This window comes from Schistocerca americana, chromosome 6, assembly GCF_021461395.2.
Source record: "Schistocerca americana isolate TAMUIC-IGC-003095 chromosome 6, iqSchAmer2.1, whole genome shotgun sequence".
Lineage (NCBI taxonomy): Eukaryota > Metazoa > Arthropoda > Insecta > Orthoptera > Acrididae > Schistocerca > Schistocerca americana.
The window spans coordinates 134004077-134024436 of NC_060124.1; the positions used below are offsets into that span (position 1 = coordinate 134004077).

At 38.6% G+C, this 20360-nt stretch overlaps 1 protein-coding gene across 1 annotated transcript in view; it reads right to left on the reverse strand.

Annotated features, from left to right (window-relative positions):
• Window positions 1–4045: 4045 nt before the first annotated feature.
• The window catches only part of LOC124619830 (polypeptide N-acetylgalactosaminyltransferase 35A), a 165276-nt gene continuing 148961 nt past the window's right edge, over window positions 4046–20360 (reverse strand). The window contains exon 13 of the mRNA XM_047146438.1: window positions 4046–4226. Within this exon, the coding sequence (XP_047002394.1) occupies window position 4226 (1 nt within the window). The 3' untranslated portion in view covers window positions 4046–4225. The remainder of the gene's footprint in view (window positions 4227–20360) is intronic.

The window sequence follows — 20360 nt, forward strand, 5'->3', positions numbered from 1 at the left end:
CCCAAGGAAGTGTTCTTGGGCCATTTTTGTTACTTGAGTATCTTAATGACATAACACTGCCACAAAACACAAAGTTTGTGAACTACAATGATGTCACATCTTTTATTAGATGAAGCTGTACTGAGCAGCTAGGATTCCAAAGTAATAAAAAGAACTAGCTATGAAAACACTTACACAGATTAAGGAAGAGACTGTTGTAATGAAGTTCTTGTTAAATTATAACTAATCTCATATTAAACATATGATAAATGTAAGGCACTGTGATTAACGAACATCTTACATGGGAAGAGCATATCAGCTATATACGTAAAAATATTGCCTGCAATATTTACTTACTAAAATGTGTCTCAAATGTAAAAATTCCTCCTGTCCATAAACAACTGCACTTGTGATTAATCAACTCACATTTGCAATATTCTGAGTGGTGAGGGTGCTGCAGCACTCCAGCTACGGAGTCATTGGCAGTGAGAGCCAACTGTTCTTATTCATGAATATAATAGAGGGAAACATTCCATGTGGGAAAAATATATCTAAAAACAAAGAAGATGTGACTTATCAAACGAAAGTGCTGGCAGGTTGATAGACACACAAACAAACACGAACATACACACAAGATTCTAGCTTTCGCAACCAATGGTTGCTTCATCAGGAAAGAGGGAAGGAGAGGGAAAGATGAAAGGATGTGGGTTTTAAGGGAGAGGGTAAGGGGGACCCTACCTAAAACCTCTTTCCTCATTACCTTAGGCAGCTTCATCCTGACCCACAACTTCTTCACTTTCGAAGGCCAGACATACCAACAACTAAAGGGAACAGCCATGGGTACCAGGATGGCCCCCTTGTATGCCAACCTATTTATGGGTCGATTAGAGGAAGCTTTCTTGGTTACCCAAGCCTGCCAACCCAAAGTTTGTTACAGATTTATTGATGACATCTTCATGATCTGGACCCACAGTGAAGAACAACTCCAGAATTTCCTCTCCAACCTCAACTCCTTTGGTTCCATCAGATTCACCTGGTCCTACTCCAAATCCCATGCCACTTTCCTTGACGTTGACCTCCACCTGCCCAATGGCCAGCTTCACACGTCCATCCACATCAAGCCCACCAACAAATAACAGTACCTCCATTATGACAGCTGCCACCCATTCCACATCAATTGGTCCCTACCCTACAGCCTAGGTCTTCGTGGCAAATGAATCTGCTCCAGTCCGGAAGCCCTGAACCATTACACCAACAACCTGAAAACAGCTTTCGCATCCCGCAACTACCCTCCCGACCTGGTGCAGAAGCAAATAACCAGAGCCACTTCCTCATCCCCTCAAACCCAGAACCTCCCACAGAAGAACCCCAAAAGTGCCCCACTTGTGACAGGATACTTTCCGGGACTGGATCAGACTCTGAATGTGGCTCTCCAGCAGGGATATGACTTCCTCAAATCCTGCCCTGAAATGAGATCCATCCTTCATGAAATCCTCCCCACTCCACCAAGAGTGTCTTTCCGCCGTCCACCTAACCTTCGTTAACCTCTTAGTTCATCCCTATGAAATCCCCAAACCACCTTCCCTACCCTCTGGCTCCTACCCTTGTAACTGCCCCCCGGTGTAAAACCTGTCCCATGCACCCTCCCACCACCACCTACTCCAGTCCTGTAACCCGGAAAAAGTACACGATCAAAGACAGAGCCACGTGTGAAAGCACCCACGTGATTTACCAACTGACCTGCCTACACTGTGAAGCTTTCTATGTGGGAATGACCAGCAACAAACTGTCCATTCACATGAATGGACACAGGCAGACAGTGTTTGTTGGTAATGAGGATCACCCTGTGGCTAAACATGCCTTGGTGCATGGCCAGCACATCTTGGCACAGTGTTACACTGTCTGGGTTATCTGGATACTTCCCACTAACACCAACCTGTCAGAACTCCGGAGATGGGAACTTGCCCTTCAGTATATCCTCTCGTCTCGTTACCCGCCAGGCCTCAACCTCCGCTAATTTCAAGTTGCCGCTGCTCATACCTCACCTGTCATTCAACAACACCTTTGCCTATGTACTTCCGACTTGACTGACATCTCTGCCCAAACTCTTTGCCTTTACAAATGTCTGCTTGTGTCTGTGTGTGTGCGGATGGATATGTGTGTGTATGCAAGTGTATACCTGTCCTTTTTTTCCCCTAAGGTAAGTCTTTCCACTCCCGGGATTGGAATGACTCCCTACCCTCTCCCTTAAAACCCACATCCTTTCGTCTTTCCCTCTCCTTCCCTCTTTCCTGATGAAGCAACCATTGGTTGCGAAAGCTAGAATTTTGTGTGTATGTTTGTGTGTCTATCAACCTGCCAGCGCTTTCGTTTGGTAAGTCACATCTTCTTTGTTTTTAGATATATGTTCTTATTCATGTGTAGATATCATAATACCAGAATCATGAACAATAATTACACGTAACGTTAATGTGATAATTTATTTATCTTTTAAAACTGGGGTTGGTAGCAGTTTCTATTATTTAATACATTTTTATAATAAGGCAGTCCCTTGCCTTTCTCTCTACATTTAAAGCTTAATAAAAGTGAGATAGTGTAAAAGCAGATTTGGGTACTGAGGGTGCACAGTAAACTATTTATAAAATAAAATTGTCATTAATGTACTGTAGACTGCAATTGTAATAATAATAATAATAATAATAATAATAATCTGTCAAACACAGCTAGTAGTGGCTCTGTAAAGATGCAGGTCATAGGCTAAAACAGCAACTAATAATCCAATAAGGCTTGTTTTCTTGCTCCAACAGGACGACCCTCCAATGAGTGGTGTTTGATGCTTACTGATCACATTATATCAATTTTTAACTAAATGTATTTTATATTCAGACAAGAGGTCAGAGGCTAACTTACCTGCAGATTTTCCCCTGTATTTCAGCTGCCAATGTGGAAAATGTGGCACAAATTTTAAAATTTTGTGAAATGCCTGACTTGTTCCCTAACAAAAATGGTAGAAATTTTTAATGTGTTATCAGACTGGCTGGTTCAATCATATTTTTCTCAGTGATCAATGACACAACGCTGTATCCTTATTTTATCATGTTTCGATAGTTTTTAGAACAACCAAAGCTACAGTCATTTACATACAGAGTGATAGTGTGAATAAGTGGGCAGACACAAGTGAGCATGGGTAAGAGTGACAACAGTTTTAAATGAAACTATTTGCTACCCATTTTTCATTTTTAGACTTTTTTAATAACATGTGTAACTAATTTATGAAGAGCACTTGATAGCATAACATCTGAGCACTTTTACAGCCCCCCCCCCCCCCCACACACACACACACTATGGAGTATGTCTGCACTTGCACTGAAGATCATCACACAATTTATAATTATAAGCTACTGTGAAGTTTCAGTGGTATGAAGAGAAATTACTAGTAAGTTGAAACTTTGAGCTGGACTGCAAGGCACGCTCAGATTGTGCAACAGGTAACTGAATGTCTATGGAAGGCGGAAATATCAGTTCGAGTCCCAGTACATCACTAGTCTTTAAGTTGTCACAAATATTCCACTACAAGCAGCTTGGATAGTATTTCAGCTTTTTGGTGAGCTAATGTTCATGCCTGATATTAAATTCTGTTTCTTTATGATGCCCACAGTGTTCATTATCTTGTGTATCTTACTTCGAGGCTACCTAAAATAATATTGCGAAATTCTGTTGTGTAAGTTTTATTCCTTATCTCTAAAAGACTTACTGTCTATAACATGTTAAATTCTAATCATTGTCCCTTCTTTTTTGCAGTGTTGATGCTCAGCTTTATTTGTGCTCATATGACTGTAACAAAGCTGGATTAACCACCTTGTGTGTGGTATCACTGATGGAGTAGTTATCTTAAAATGCTTTCTTATCTTTCTTTCTATGCAGGACACTGCTCTCAATCAACACTGAGCTCTTTTCTCTATTTGATACAAAAAGAAAGGACTTGTCTCCTTTTCTTGTACTGTCAGTAAAAACTGTAATAGAGTAGAGGGGAGGGTACAATGATAGAGATGAAATACTCAAGATATCTGTTTAGAAAAATATATTATTCCATTTACAACAAAAGCAAATAACAAAAAAGTTAAATTAATAACAAGACATATGCAGGTACAACTGACTGTGCTTGGCCTGCATATCCAAAATTTGAGTATTTTTTTGTGAGATTTAATAATCACTATCTCGAGGCTTTTTGTTGCTTCCAGTTGTTTCTGTAACAGACAGAGAAAAGACTTGGATAAATATATACATCTGAAGCATTTTTTTTTTCAAATACACTGCAAAACTTCACATTTATTTCAAAAATATCTGTGCTGGAGGTATTCTGTTTTTGCAGACCTGTTACATTATATCCACTTTTTTAGTTGAGAGCACTGTTGGCTTTCAAATTACTGAAGCTTAATATTTGACAGAAAATACACAGCATGTACACAAGTTATATGAAAAGAAAGGTCTGAATTGCTATAGCTAACTGAAACTTACGTTACCATTGAAACATGCACGCGCTTTGACTCCCAACGTGCCTTGCTTGTCAAACGACGCCATCTGCATTGGTATTGTCATAGTATGCTGTTTAGAGTGTCAGTTCAAAATGTTTGAAACAAGTGATCAGCCCACCAACTATGTAATACAGTCAGTCATTTAGTTTTTGACAGCAAGGAACATTACAGCAGTGGACAATAACTGAGAGAAAAGTGAGGCATATGGCCTCAATTGATAAAAGACAGCAATATGTATAAGTGGGTGGGAGCTTTCAAGGGAAAGTGGGAAAATGACAATGATGAACTGAACCAGGTTTATCACCAGTAATCTCAGACGATCTAGTCAAAGTCAAAGTTGCAATTTCACAAATTGTGCACATGCTGTGTTCCCAAGCTGCTTACTGAGATACACAAAATGGAAAAAATGGCTTGTGCTCTTGATTTTTTGGACTTTATGACATAGGTGATAAATTTTTAGAGAACATTTTCACAGAGGATGAGATGCGGGTTTCTCACATGACTCCAATGGTTCAAATGACTCTGAGCACTATGGGACTTAATAGCTATGGTCATCAGTCCCCTCACATGACTCAAATTCTACACTTCAGTCAACGGAATGGTGTCACATGACATCACTACCAAAGTCAAGGCCAAGCACACAATGTCAACAAGCAAGATTATGGCAACCGTGTTTTGGGACAGTCAAGTTTATGCACCTAGGGACAACAAATGCAGTCACTTACTGTGCTACCCTGACTAAACTTCGAGGTGCAATACAGAATAAGTGACTTGGCCTTCTGATGTCTGGAGTTTTGCTGCTGCATGACATTGCCAGACCACATTCAGCCATCCACACCCAGAATATAATCAGATTTTTTGAATGGGAACAGATTGACACCCACCATACACTCCAGACTTGGCACTGAACTATTTTCACATGTTCCGCTACCTAAATGAGATTATAGGAGGCAAGCACTTCACAATAGGTGACGAGGTGAAAGAAACAGTTAAGATACTGTTTTTTCTCAAATGTGGCAGATGTCTATGACTTGGATAAAAAGCTTGAAGAACATTACAAAAGATGTTATGAAAACATGTACATTCATGAAGGGTGACTAAAATATTCTGGATCTACAGGGAGTGAACAAAAATATGGAAACACCAAAAACACAACATATTACGATGCCTAATGCAATGTAGGAAACCCAGTGGCATTCAAAACACTGTAAGTCATGTCAGGATGGTTAAATATAGGTCCTGTATAGTTTCCAGGGGAATCTTACACCATTCTTCCTGCAAAATAGTGGCCAGTTCAGGTAATGATTGAGATGAATAGCGATCATGCACACTTCTGTCCAAGGCAAACCATAAAAGCTCAACAACATTGAGATCTGCTGACTGTGGTGGCCAGGTGAGATGTAACAATTCGTCCTCGTGCTCACAAAACCAGACCAGGATGAAGTGAGCTATGTGAACATGACTTCATGTGAGGCCAATTCAGGGTGAAACATCAAGCTTTCGATGATTACCTCCATCATCTTCATCAGGTGCAACTGACTGCTGCTGTGGTGACATCATATAGCTCGTAGCCACCTTGTGATTGGTTGGTAAGTGAGTAGTGCTGTCACAGGCAGTTCTAATACCTGTGTTGGGGGTGCCACCAAGTTTGCTTTCAGGCACCACTGACAGTACGTTTGCCGTCATGGTGGAAGTTTTTCTCACACATTCTTATTTGTACAGCCTCTTTCATTACAGAATCCCAGTATGTAGGAGGATGGGACAGAACTTTTTGTTTCCTCAGACAATATTTTGTGTTTGTTTGTAAGTCTGTACCCAGCAACTGCAGATTTCTCGAGCTCTCGATTTTTAATATGCCACTGATATTCTGCACAGTGGTCAGAAATGGTATGGATGGAATGATCAATGTAACTGCTTTTACCATCACAAGGGAAGTTATGAGGCAGAGACTGTCCTAAACAGGGTATAGCTCTTATCTTCTTAGGAGGCTGAAAAATAAGTCTTATACCTCGTCTCTCCAGGCCTCTGCCTTTGCTGGATGTAGCAACACAGAAAGAAAGGTATACAATTGGTGCCTCATTGCATGAATGATCCAACATGTTCCTGTTCTTGAAGAACGCTGACTACATATTGTGTGAAACATAGGCGTTCTTTCAGAACACGGACTTCAGATGATTAATTTCAGAATCTGAATGGTCCTCATCATAAACAATCTTTGCTTGGTGTATCAATGTATTTAAAACTGCTCTCTTGTGGACTGCACGATGAAAACTCTGGGTCCTGAGATATAAATCAGTGTGCATTGGCTTGCAGTGCACTGAGTGGCAAGATGTTCATCCGACTTTGTTGTACCTAAACATCTAAAAATGGCAGCCTTCCTTCCTCCCCCTTCTTGACAGTGAGCTGGATGTTTGGGTGCATGGTGTTCATATGTTCAAGGAAGTGCTAAAGAGCTTCTACTCCATTTGGCCAGACTATAAATGTGTCGTCAACATAAATCAACACCATTATTACTGCCTCACAGGTATGGTCTCATGTACAATTCATGTGTAAATAAGTTGATCCGAAAAACAAACATTAAAATGAAACAAATGTGTGCTCGTTTTGGCAAATGTAAAATATTAGATATAGGCAAACTGAAAAGAAGCCTACATACCAGACATGGTATGCACCTAAATTTTGAAGGCAAAAAATTCTTGTGTGACAAAATATGGGAAATTATCAAAGAAAAAGACGATTTAAACAGAATTCTCAGTCACAAGGTAGACAATGATGTTTTTCTTAGAGGAAAGCATAATAAATTAACCCTTGCATATCATAATGTCCATTATGTAACTAATAAAACAGAGCATCTGAGTATTTACCTAAATGAAACTAAGCCACACCTCTTCCTAGCGAGTGAATTGGGATGCAAGGAAGGGGAAGCATATGGTTGATGATGATGATGAGTCCCACACTTCTTTACAGAGCGTAGGGGAGCGACGCGGGAGACCCGCGCCGCCTTACTAGGCAAGGTCATAGTGGAGGTGGTTAAAGGCTAAAAAATTACAAACTTATAAACTTGTACTGCAGAAAGACACACAAAAGTGGTGGGGTAGGGATTTAAAGTAGAAATGATGTAAAATGCGAAAAAGTTAAATGGATAGATGATCTGAGTACTGAAATGGTATTTGAGGTTGCAGTATGGAAACAACAGCCTTATTATTGCAGCACTGTATAGGTCACCTGGAAGTAACACAAGAGTTTCTAAATTGCCTAGATGACATGCTGGAGTGGACAGCAATGTATAAAAAACTCTTGTTGCTTGTTGGAGACATCAACATAGACTCATTAAACAATAGTGTTAGCTATTTGTGCTATATGGATGTATTACAGTGTTATAACTTTAAACGAATGAACTCAGAACCTACAAGAGTCACTGCAAATACAAAGACATGTATGTACCATGTTCTCACAAATGTAGGAAAAGAGAAAGTAAATGTAAACACCTTAGAAAACTACATTTGTGATCACAGAGCCCTTACTATGGAAATTGATGCAGGGAACGTAGATGTAACTGAAAGTGATACAGCTATATATAAAAGAAAATTTAATTATTCTAAACTTAAGATGGCACTAGGGAATGAAAAATGGGAACCAGTGTACAATGCAACTGAAATGAATAAAAATTGGGAATATTTCTATAAGATATTCAGTAACACTTTAAATGAAGCCTGTCCGTTAGTTAAAAAAGTAAATAAAGCTGTAAACCATAAAGTTGAGAATCTCCCTTCTGAAATTATTGAAGTGAGGGCGAAAATGAAAGATTGCTATATACTTTTTAGAGATACTAAACTACAATATTTCTCAACAAAATATAAACTGCTCAGAAAAACATACAGAGTGTCCTTGACTAACCTAAAAGCACAGAAATATACCTCTGAAATAAGGAACTCTAGCTGTATCAGTAAAACTGCCTGGAAAATAATGCATAAAGAAAGTGGGAAACAGAATTCCTATGAACACAGCAACATAACATTAAAAGAAAATGGTGAAGAAATAAATGACCCAAAAGAAGTGTGTGAGAAATTTATACAAAAGTTCAGTACAGTTGGTACAAATGAAACTCATGTCAAGCCACAAAATTTTAGTCTCGGAAAATCTAGCCAGTCCATTTATATCCACGGCATTACTGAGGGGACGTCCTAGCAATCATATCAGCACTTCGACCAAAAATGTCTTATGGCTGGGATGACATTTCACCTAAACTGCTAAAGGAATGCAGGGATGAATTAGTGAAACCCTTGACTCACTTGATAAATACCTCCCTCAGAAATGGAGTATTCCCTGACCTTTTGAAAATTACTGAAATTATACCAGTCCATAGAAAGGGATTAAAAACTGACACTAAAAACTACAGGCCAATATCATTAACCTCTGAACTAGGCAAATTGTTAGAGAGAGTAATACTAAATCAAGTTGAATCATATTTCACCAAACACAATCTGTTAAACAACCTACAACATGGATTTAGAAAAGGGAGATCTACTACAACAGCAGTAGCATCTTTTATACATGAAATATCAAATAAGCTGGACAAAAGTGACAAGGTAACAGGCACTCTCCTAGATATGAGTAAAGCCTTTGATACTGTGAATCATACCATTCTTCTGTGTAAGCTAGAAGAGTACGGGTTGAGAGGACTAGCCTTGAAACTACTTACCTCCTATTTGAAAGACAGGAAACAGTGTGTAAAGCTAACTTATCAAAATAATAAGCAGCTCCTAACAACCAAATCAAACTTCAGGACACTTCACTTCAATGTGGCGTGCCTCAAGGAAGCATACTAGGGGCTTTTCTGTTCCTTGTATATGTAAATAACTTATTTGAACCCCAAAATTGCATGGTTGTAAGCTATGCTGATGACATATCCTTCATCAGCTGTGGCAGTGATATGCAGTCTGCAGCTAAGAGTACCGAGATCTGTTTCAATACTCTGTCCGCATACCTTACAGCAAACAAGCTTCTTGTAAATAAAGACAAAACGGTAATAATGAAGTTCATCCACAGTTATAATGCTGCCGTAACTGATACTGTATTTACATCCCCATTGGGTCTTGCATATGCAAATTTACATAAATTTTTGGGCATAGTTGTTGATGAACACTTATCATGGAAAGACCATGTAGATAATATTTGCAAGAAAATCAGTAGAAATGTGTATCTACTGAAATAGGTCTCAGCCTTCTTGGACCATGATACTTTACGGCAAATATATTTTGGGTTAATTCATCCGCACCTTCAGTATGGTATTGAGATATGGGGTGGGGCATCAGCAGTTCATATAGATAGACTTTATAGATTACAAAAAAAGGCAGTAAGAATGGTAGCCAAGGTAAAGAAGAGAGAGCCTTGTAGAGACATCTTTAGAAAATATAAAATTCTTATGGTGTACTCCATGTATATACTGCAAACAGTCATGTTCGTGAAACAAAATCCTGAATTTAATATAAGAAACAGTAATGTACACAACTATGATACACGGGGAAGGGAAAATTTTCATCGAATTGTGACCAATAAAAAGGCAACAGACCACAGCCCACACACAATGGGAGCAATTTTCTACAATGCACTACCCTGTGAACTCAAGAAAGTAAATCTAAATATGCTAAAGAGTAGACTGGAGCAATTACTAATAGAGAAGTGTTGTTACTGTATAGAGGACTTTAAGTTGTAGTGCCATCTTGGAAAACAGTGTATATAGACAATGTCTTCGGTCTATCAGTGGTATGAAAGAATGTAATTATACACTGTATTATGTGTACTGTACTATTATAAATATAAGCTAAATTGTGTTACACTATAGAGGAATCTACTTGTAGTGCCCTTTTGAAAAATAATGTGTACAGACATGTGTCTGACTCATATGTTGTTATGAAAGAATGTAAATATTTTGCTGTATATGTGTAATGTAATCTAAATTTTCCTGACAATGTCCGAAAACTTTTTTTATATGGACAGAAAATAAATAAATTAATTAATTAATTAAAAGAAGATGGGTGAAGGGGAGCCAGATTTAATGCACACTCCTCAAAATGTTCTGTAAAACGTTGGTCACTGCTGGAAACAACAGAGAACCCATGGCCTCTCAGTCCATCATTTCACAATTCACAAAATTTACCATCATACAAGTAGGTGGTCATCATAACACGTCAAAACAACTTTGCTGTTTGAGGAGTAAGATGCTCTGCCATCAGTTTCAACGTGTTCGTCAAGGAAGTTTTGTAAGTAGTGAGACCGTATCAAGGTTGACTAAAATATCATGTAGACGAATCTAATCTGTTTAATTTTCTCAGTGAACAGCTGAGAGTTTTTGATTGATGTTCACAGTGGCCAACTATCAGAGTCATCAACTTAGTTATGTATTTTACTAGCCTGTAAGGAGGAGAGCCAATAGCGCTAACAGCTGGTCTCAAAGGAATGGCTTCCTTGTGGACTTTAGGTAAACCTTACAACCTGGGAAGTATAAGAGCTCGAGCTCTTAAGATTTCTCATGACATTTTCTCGTAAACTGGAATTCTTTAGAAGCTCCACTGTCTTCCTGCTGTATGACAGAGTTGGGTCTTGTTTTCGGCATTTGTACATGCAGTCCTCCAACAATGATGCCACTTTGATTTTGATATTCAGTGGTATTAAGAACAACCATGACATTTCTCTTGTCTGCCGGAAGGATCACAAGATCTTAATCTCTCTGCAATGCACAGAGCCCCACAGTCTCTGCTCTGCTGATGTTAGATTTGGGTGGTCTACCAAAAGGTGTAATCAAAAATCTAAAAGACAAGTTCCTAGGCTGTACCTATATTGATTTGTCAAACTGTGAACATTATGCTGATTATATATGCTGTCTACTTTGTATTCTAATATTTAGGTAATTTGCTAGTGTCAATTAAATATAATGAGACTGCAGTGCTCTGTGTCATTTTTAATGTCAAACTATTTTGTATAAAATATTATCAGACTTATTGCCGTGTCAATTCAGGGTAAAACCTCAAGCTTTCGATGATTATCTCAATCGTCTTCATCAGGAGCAACTGACTGTCAAAATTGGTGCTGTGGTGGCCTTATATAGTCCATAGACAGCTTCCGATTGGCTGGTAATTATGCAGTACTGTCACAGATGGTTTCAACATCTGCATTACTGGCACCACTGCTCCCATCGTAGCGTAAACTTTGCGACAAACACGTCTGCCTTTTCTCTGCACTCGGAACTTGCTTCAATCAAGAACTTGCTTAATATGTTCAAGGAAGCCCTTAAGAGCTTTTATGCCACTGGCCAGTCCATAAACATGTTGTCAATGTAGTGATTAACAGAAGATGGATGAAGGGGAGCCAGAGTTAATACATGCTCCTCAAAATGTTCCATAAAAAAAGTTGACCATGGCTGGAAACAACAGAGAACCCACAGCCATTCGACCCATCATTTCATAAAATTTACTGCCCTACAAGGAGGAGGTGGACGTCATAACGCATCAAAAAAACTTTAGCGCTTCAGGAGGAAAATGCTCTGCCATCAGTTTCAGTGTGTCCTCCAAAGGAATTTTTGTAAATGGTGAGATGACATCCAGGCCGACTAAAATATTGTTTGGGTCAACTCTAATCTGTTTAATTTTCTCAACAAACATCTGATAGTTTCTGATGTGATGTTTGCAATGGCCAACTATCAGAATCAAATTAGTTAAATATTTGGCCAGCCTGTAGGTACAAGAACTTTCTTAAACATATGAACAGCATGCACCCAAACATCCAGTTCACTGTTGAGATAGAAAACGGAAGGAAGGCAGCCATTTTTAGATACAGAAGCACACCGATTTGTATCTTAGTGCCCACAGTTTTCTTCATCTGATCCAGAAGAGTGCAATTTCATATCAATGGTACACAGAGCAAAACCTGTTTCTGATGACCACTTGACCTCAAGAATTAATCATCCAAAGTATATGTTTATTTATTTATATAATAGAGGGAAACATTCCACGTGGGAAAAATATATCTAAAAACAAAGATGATGAGACTTACGAAACAAAAGCGCTGGCAGGTTGATAGACACACAAACAAACACAAACATACACACAAAATTCAAGCTTTCGCAACAAACAGTTGCTTCATCAGGAAAGAGGGAAGGAGAGGGAAAGACGAAAGGATGTGGGTTTTAAGGGAGAGGGCAAGGAGTCATTCCAATCCCGGGAGCGGAAAGACTTATCTTAGGGGGAAAAAAGGACAGGTATACACTCGCACACACGCACATATCCATCCGCACGTACACAGACACAAGCAGACATTTGTAAAGGCAAAGAGGCTCTTTCCTTCTCCTTCCCTCTTTCCTGATGAAGCAACCGTTTGTTGCGAAAGCTTGAATTTTGTGTGTATGTTTGTGTTTGTTTGTGTGTCTATCGACCTGCCAGTGCTTTTGTTCGGTAAGTCTCATCATCTTTGTTTTTAGATATGTTTATTTATTTAGATTTTTTACATGAAGTCATCAATATTATGGCTTTTGCAAACATCAAGTACAGTTACAAACATAAAATACATTTAGATCTTAGCCTTACAGGTAGTAATTAAACAGTAAATTGATGCTTGTCAAAGTACATTGCATCTTACACATATTAATACAGCCAATTATTTTTTATACATTATTTTACAGCTCTTAAACTTAACCATTTAAAATTTGTGAGCGAGTAGAGATGCTTTTCAATTAAGAATTCTTTTAGTTTTGATTTGAATTGCTTTTTATTACTGTTTTTCATGGACACTGGCAGTTTATTAGACCATATCAGTCCATTAGTATATGGACTCTGGTCTGTCATTTTTAATCTTGTTCTTTGTCCGTAGTAATTCTCTTTGGACCTGGTGTTGTGGTCATGTAGGTTAGGTTAATGTTGTTTAACGTCCCGTCGACAACGAGGTCGTTAGAGACGGAGTGCTAGCTCGGGTTAGGGAAGGATGGGGAAGGAAATCGGCCGTGCCCTTTGAAAGGAACCATCCCAGCATTTGCCTGAAACGATTTAGGGAAATCACGGAAAACCTAAATCAGGATGGCTGGAGACGGGATTGAACCATCGTCCTCACGAATGCGAGTCCAGTGTGCTAACCACTGCGCCACCTCGCTCGGTTTGTGGTCATGTATATCACTACATTTAGTTACTTCAGTTTTCTGTGAGACAAAGAAAGTAATTAATTTATAAAGATACAAAAAGTATATGGTGAAGTACTTGTGTTGTCTGAAAACATCATGGCAAGAGTCTTTATAGTCTAGCCCACGTATAATCCTTAACCCTCTTTTTTGTAGCAATAATACAGTAGCTAAGATGGGGATAGATTGTTCCATAATACACAGTTTTAAGCATATGGGTGGGCACCGTTTTGGACAGTTGGCTGAGAAGATACAGCTCATTGCTGACTTTTTTATATACAGCGTTAATTTGGCTAATCCATCAGAGGTTTGAGTCCAGATGGATCCCTAGAAATTTACATTTGTTTGCTTCCTCTGCCACTATGCGGCATACCTCATTTATGCATGAATGGTGTGAGCTGCCAGTTGTAAATATTAGCATCTGGGATTTATTTACATTCACTTTTAATCCTCGTGCATGAAAATGTGAACTTAATTCTAGTATCCCATTACTTGCTACAAACTTCAGTTCCTCACAATCTTTACCATGAAATAAAACTGAGGTGTCATCAGCATAATTTACAATATGTGAGTTAACGGGGCATACAACATCATTAATTTATGCTAAAAAGAGGAAAGGTCCAAGAATTGAGCCTTGAGAGACTCCCTATGTCACTGTTTCACTCGTGGATTTAAAGGTTAAGATGTAGTTGTCAATTTGATGTGTAAGTTTGGTACACTGTTTCAGATTCACCTGATAGATGGATGGAAGTTTCATTGATGCATTACTGATATTGTATGCCTGCAGTTTTTTTTTAAGAGAAGCTCATGGTTTACTGAGTCAAAAGCTTTGCTCTGGTCAAGGGATATTCTGGGTGTGTGCATACCCCTTTCTATATTGCTATATATTTCATGGAAGAAACTGGTAACAGCAGTGGCTGTGCTTAGGTCTTTCCTAAACCCATGCTGCAATTCGGAAAGCATTTTGTGTCTTGAGAAAAATGTTGTGAGTTGTGATAGGATAACTGTTTCAAATATTTTACTGAAGGTAGGGATTAGTGATATCGTTCTATAATTTGCAACTTCTTATTTGCTTCCCTTATTATGGGTTGGCTGAATTACACTTATTTTTAAGGCATCTGAGTATATGTTTTCATTAATACTACAGTTCATAAAATAGGTAAGGGGTTTACTTATTTCATTGGAACATTTCTTTAACACCACACTTGAGATACCATCCCATCCAGATGGAAGCTTGTTCTATAGAGTTTGTATTGTGTTAAATATTTCCTGTTTATTCACTTCCATAAACTTGAGCTTTATACCATCTGTCACATCATTTGGTGTGCCAGCTTGTATATCTATAATAGGGGCTGGTTGGTCAAAAGGAGAGATAAAATGCTTACTGAATAAATTACATACTTCATTTGGATCTTGCACTAGATGGCCCTCATGTTTAATACTAACTGGTTCACTCTGTCCCTTGTTGGTGCCTTTATGATGTTTATTGATTAGTCTTCAGGATGCCTTAGCTATGTTGGCTGAACGCTCTATTGCATCAATGTTTATCTGTTTCCTCAAGTGTAAACGGTCTGTCATAAAAGTTTTTTTGGATTGATTGTACTTTTCCTTAAATATATGTAGCTTTGTTTTCTTATATAAAAAGTCAAGATCATATATATTCTGACTAAACTTAATCAGCCTAGGTGTACGTTTCAGCCTAGAATTACTTTTGAGACGAGAGTTGGTTCATACCCTTGTTATTTCTTTGAGAGGGCAGCAGCAGTCGAAATGCCTCAGCACTGTCCTATATAATTTTTCCCATTTGTTTTCTGACCCTCTAGTTTGGTAAATAATGTCCCGTTTCTCCCCTGCTAGCTTAGTTTTGAAGACACTGATGTTGGTGCTATTCAGGATGCACTTCTTCTCAGCTATCTTAGTTGCTGTTGGTACAGCAAACCTTAAATATTGTAACACCTGACAATAGCCATCTGAGTAATGAAAATCAACACTTTGAAAGTTAACATCGTCTTTTACATTTTTATTGACTATTACTTAATCTGTCTTACTGGAACTTAACTCTGTTACTCTAGTGTCAGAGTTCACTATATTTGTGAGATTATACGAGTTTAATGTATCTGTTATTTTCAAATAGGTAAATTAAATGTAGATGTCGTGTGACTAGGGCCTCCCGTCAGGTAGGCTGTTCACCTGGTGCAAGTCTTTCGATTTGACGCCACTTCGGCGACTTGCACATCAATGGGGATGAAACGATGATTATACTACAGGAGATTGCATCAATCTCTAAGCCTCCAACTACACTAAGGTCACTGGGACCTGTTTGTCTTAATTGTCCTGTTAAGTCTATCAAGATAGAACATACCAATAACTTTATATTTATCTAACCTACTTGAATGAGTGTTTACAATACCAGAGAAGGAAAGTTGCTACTCACCAAATAGTGGAGATGCTGAGTCGCAATACGCACAATTAAAAGATTCACACACTCATAGCTTTCGGCCATTTAAGGCCTTTGTCAGCAGTACACACACATACACACATGCACACACACACACTCAACCAAACGCAACGTGTCTACTGCTGACAAAGGCCTTAAATGGCCTAAAGCTATGAGTGTGTGAATCTTTTTATTGTGCCTATCGCGACTCAGCATCTCCGCTATATGGGGACTAGCAACTTTCTTTCTCTGGGGTATTGTTACATTCCGTCCTGAATTTTCCATTGTTTGAATGAATGTTTATGTGGACCACAACAGCAGCCACTTCACTTGTTCCTTCTTTGAAGTATTGTTCAACAAATGAGATTTTCTTAAATGGAAGATTTTCATTTACAAATAATGCCACCCCACCCCCTTTGTGATGTTGCCTGCAGTAACTATCTGCTAACACATAAGCATCTAATTTGTAATACTCAATTTCATTGTCTTTTAGTCCATGTTCTGTAGTTACTAACTGGCGTGGTGAATTCTCATCCACAAATACTTGCAGCAAATTGAGTTTATTCCTAAGATACTGCACATTTAGACATATTATCCTGAAGGGCACTGATATTTTACAACACTTTGTGATATGGTTTTCTGAATCAGTTGAATTATTACACAAGTCTTTAACACTGCACTGTAATGACAATTTACTCACTTCCAAGTCGTTTTCTTCAGCATGTGAACAGGGTTCTTTCCAATCCAAGGGGTTTAGTTCAGTAAAATCGTGTTGCTTGAAAATGACCCTAAAAAAACTTGTTGATTATAATCTACGATGATTGGGTTCATGGTTTTGTACAGCTCCTTACTAAGTTATTTTTCAGAAAAACTGGTTACAGTTCACGTGATATGAAACTGTAGTTCTCCAATAAAAGAAAATATGAAAATATTAAGCATTCACATGATGAGGCACCAATTGTATTCCTTCCTTCCTGTGGTGCTACATCCAGCAAAGGCAGATACCTGTAAGATGATAAAAGAGATGTGCCTTGTTAAGGATACACCCCTGGATATGTAACATCACTTGTGAGTGTTTAGGGCAGTCTCTGCCTCATAACTTCCCTTGTGAGGGTAAAAGCAGTTACATTGATCATTCTATTCATACCACTTCTGACCACTGTGCAGAATGTAAGTGGCACATTAAAAATTAAGAGCTGGGGAAATCAGCAGTTGCTGGGCACAGACTTACAAACAGACACAAAATATTGATTGAGGAAACGAAAGTTTTGTCCTATGTTCCTACATACTGGGATAGTGTAATTAAAGAGGCTGTAAAAATTTGTGTGAAGAACATAAACCATGACAGCGGACATAATCTTAGCAGTGTCTAGAAGCAAGCTCTTGACACAGAGGAGAGACAGAGATATATGTCATAATGTTTACACTATTACGGGAGTGGTGGCACCATACAGCCTGTGACAGCCTTGCATAATTACACACACACACCACAAGCTGTCTATGAGCTATATGATGTCACCATAGCAGCAGTTTAGACAGTAAATTGCTCTTGATGAGGGTGTTAATCATTAAAAGCTTGAGGTTTTACCCTGAACTGACCTGGCAAGAAGTCTGAGAATGTTTTATAAAACAGTGACGTTGCGAAAGACTTTGTTCGCAGGGACGGTGTTGCCTTGGTACACAGCACCACCATTGGGGAACAATCACTGTACCATATGATGGACCTGCTCAGCCAAAAAGGGACAAAATCCTTGGCAGTAACACAACCTTGCAGAGTAACCTTGGAGCCCACAAAATGCCACAACATGATTGCCTAAATTATCACCGAGTCCTAACCATGCTTCACTCTTGGGATGTTGGAAACACAGTGGAACAAGACTCAACTGACCAAATGACTTTCTTTCATTGCCCCATAGTCCAGGTTTTATGGTTTAGGCACCATGTTTTCCTGTTACAGACATCTGCATCACTAATGAGAGATTTTGGAATTTCAGCTCGCCCTGCAATTCCCTGCTTGTGGAGCTCCTTTTGTGTTATTTTAATGCTGGAAAGGTTTTGGAGTGTGATATTTAATTCTGCAATGACTTTTGCAGGAGTTGTCTCTTTATTTTTCGTCTTAGTTGCCTTCAATGACTGTGTCATACTCAACACACACTTTCACTTGCTTTGTGACTTAAGGATATGTTTTTCTGCTTTCCCTGTATGTGGTATAAATCTTCGACATGGTGCCTCTTTAAACACCAAACACTTCAGCTACCTTTGTTACAGAAACCCCCACCAAATGAGCACAAGAAGTTTGGCCACAATTAAATTCACTTAGCTCCATTATAATGCACTCACAACTACACGGAACACTGTTCTGACAATGACTGGCACTTGCAGTGTATTGAGGACATGGCACAGGTGCCGTTCATAGTCAAACACAACAGCGCAGCCTGCAGACTTGGCTAGTATCTGCATTTATGTTGAAGCTTGTATTTCTCATGGTGTTTTCTTATTTCTGTCCAGCCAATGTATCTCTCGTAACACAGCTCTTCGAATCACATTGACTACGGATGTTACCATCTTTCTTTCTTATACAACATAACCTCAAAACATAAACACTATTTTATTCTCCTTCAATTCTTTGGACAGCATCCCATTAGTTTCTTAACTCAATCACAGACACTAAGTGTCAATTTTGTAAAGTGTCAACGAGTGTTAAGTTTTTAATACTGTGCTTGAAGTTCAATAGCTGCGAATGTAAAAATAATAGGCTATATTTTGGCTACAATTACCATATAATTTTTTGAATGACTGCAATCAATGTTTCTAAAAATATTGTTCATAACATTACAGAAAAAGCACATCTGCAAAATTTGTTTTGTATTGTACACAGTAACACCAACTGACATTTACATGAAACAGCAGATTACATATAATTTATTTATAAAAAATGCAACCTGTGTTTTACTGTCATTTCACCTTGCACTGGGTGAATTCAAGTGATCTGAGTAATCCATTAGATTTTGGGTGGACTGCACACATGAAATCTTATGGATCAGACACGAAGTGTAAGAAAATAAAAACGCACATCAAGTAGACTGTGATTTACGAAAGCACTGACAATAACAACAGACGTTTGTCTTGATCACGCATTAGTACTTAGATAATTGGAACAGCTCTGCTAATATTTTAACCAGTCAACTTTGCAATGACAACACTGTGTAACACTTATATGGATTAGAAGTAGGTTTATATCATGTAAATGTGTATCTGTAATTAAGAAGTGTTTATTCTTTGTTAGTTAAGGTCATTGATTTGTGACAGGAAATTTAGAGTTCTGTAATGTATGTTGTTGTTGTTGTTGTGGTCTTCAGTCCTGAGACTGGTTTGATGCAGCTCTCCATGTTACTCTATCCTGTGCAAGCTTCTTCATATCCCAGTACTTACTGCAACCTACATCCTTCTGAATCTGCTTAGTGTATTCATCTCTTGGTCTCCCTCTACGATTTTTACCCTCCACGCTGCCCTCCAATACTAAATTTGTGATCCCTTGATGCCTCAGAACATGCCATACCAACCGGTCCCTTCTTCTTGTCAAGTTGTGCCACAAACTCCTCTTCTCCCCAATTCTGTTCAATACCTCCTCATTACTAATGTGATCTGCCCATCTAATCTTCAGCATTCTTCTGTAGCACCACATTTCGAAAGCTTCTATTCTCTCCATGTCCAAACTATTTATCGTCCATGTTTCACTTCCATACATGGCTACACTCCAGACAAATACTTTCAGAAACGACTTCCTGACACTTAAATCTATACTCGATGTTAACAATTTCCTCTTCTTCAGAAACACTTTTCTTGCCATTGCCAGTCCACATTTTATATGCTCTCTACTTTGACCATCATCAGTTATTTTGCTCCCTAAATAGCAAAACTCCTTTACAACTTTAAGTGTTTCATTTCCTAATCTAATTCCCTCAGCATCACCCGACTTAATTCGACTACATTCCATGATCCTCGTTTCGCTTTTGTTGATGCTCATCTTATATCCTCCTTTCAAGACACTGTCCATTCCGTTCAACTGCTCTTCCAAGTCCTTTGCTTCCTGACAGAATTACAATGTCATCGGCGAACCTCAAAGTTTTTATTTCTTTTCCATGGTTTTTAATACAGACTCCAAATTTTTCTTCTGTTTCCTTTACTGCTTGCTCAATATACAGATTGAATAACATCGGCGAGAGGCTACCCCCCTGTCTCA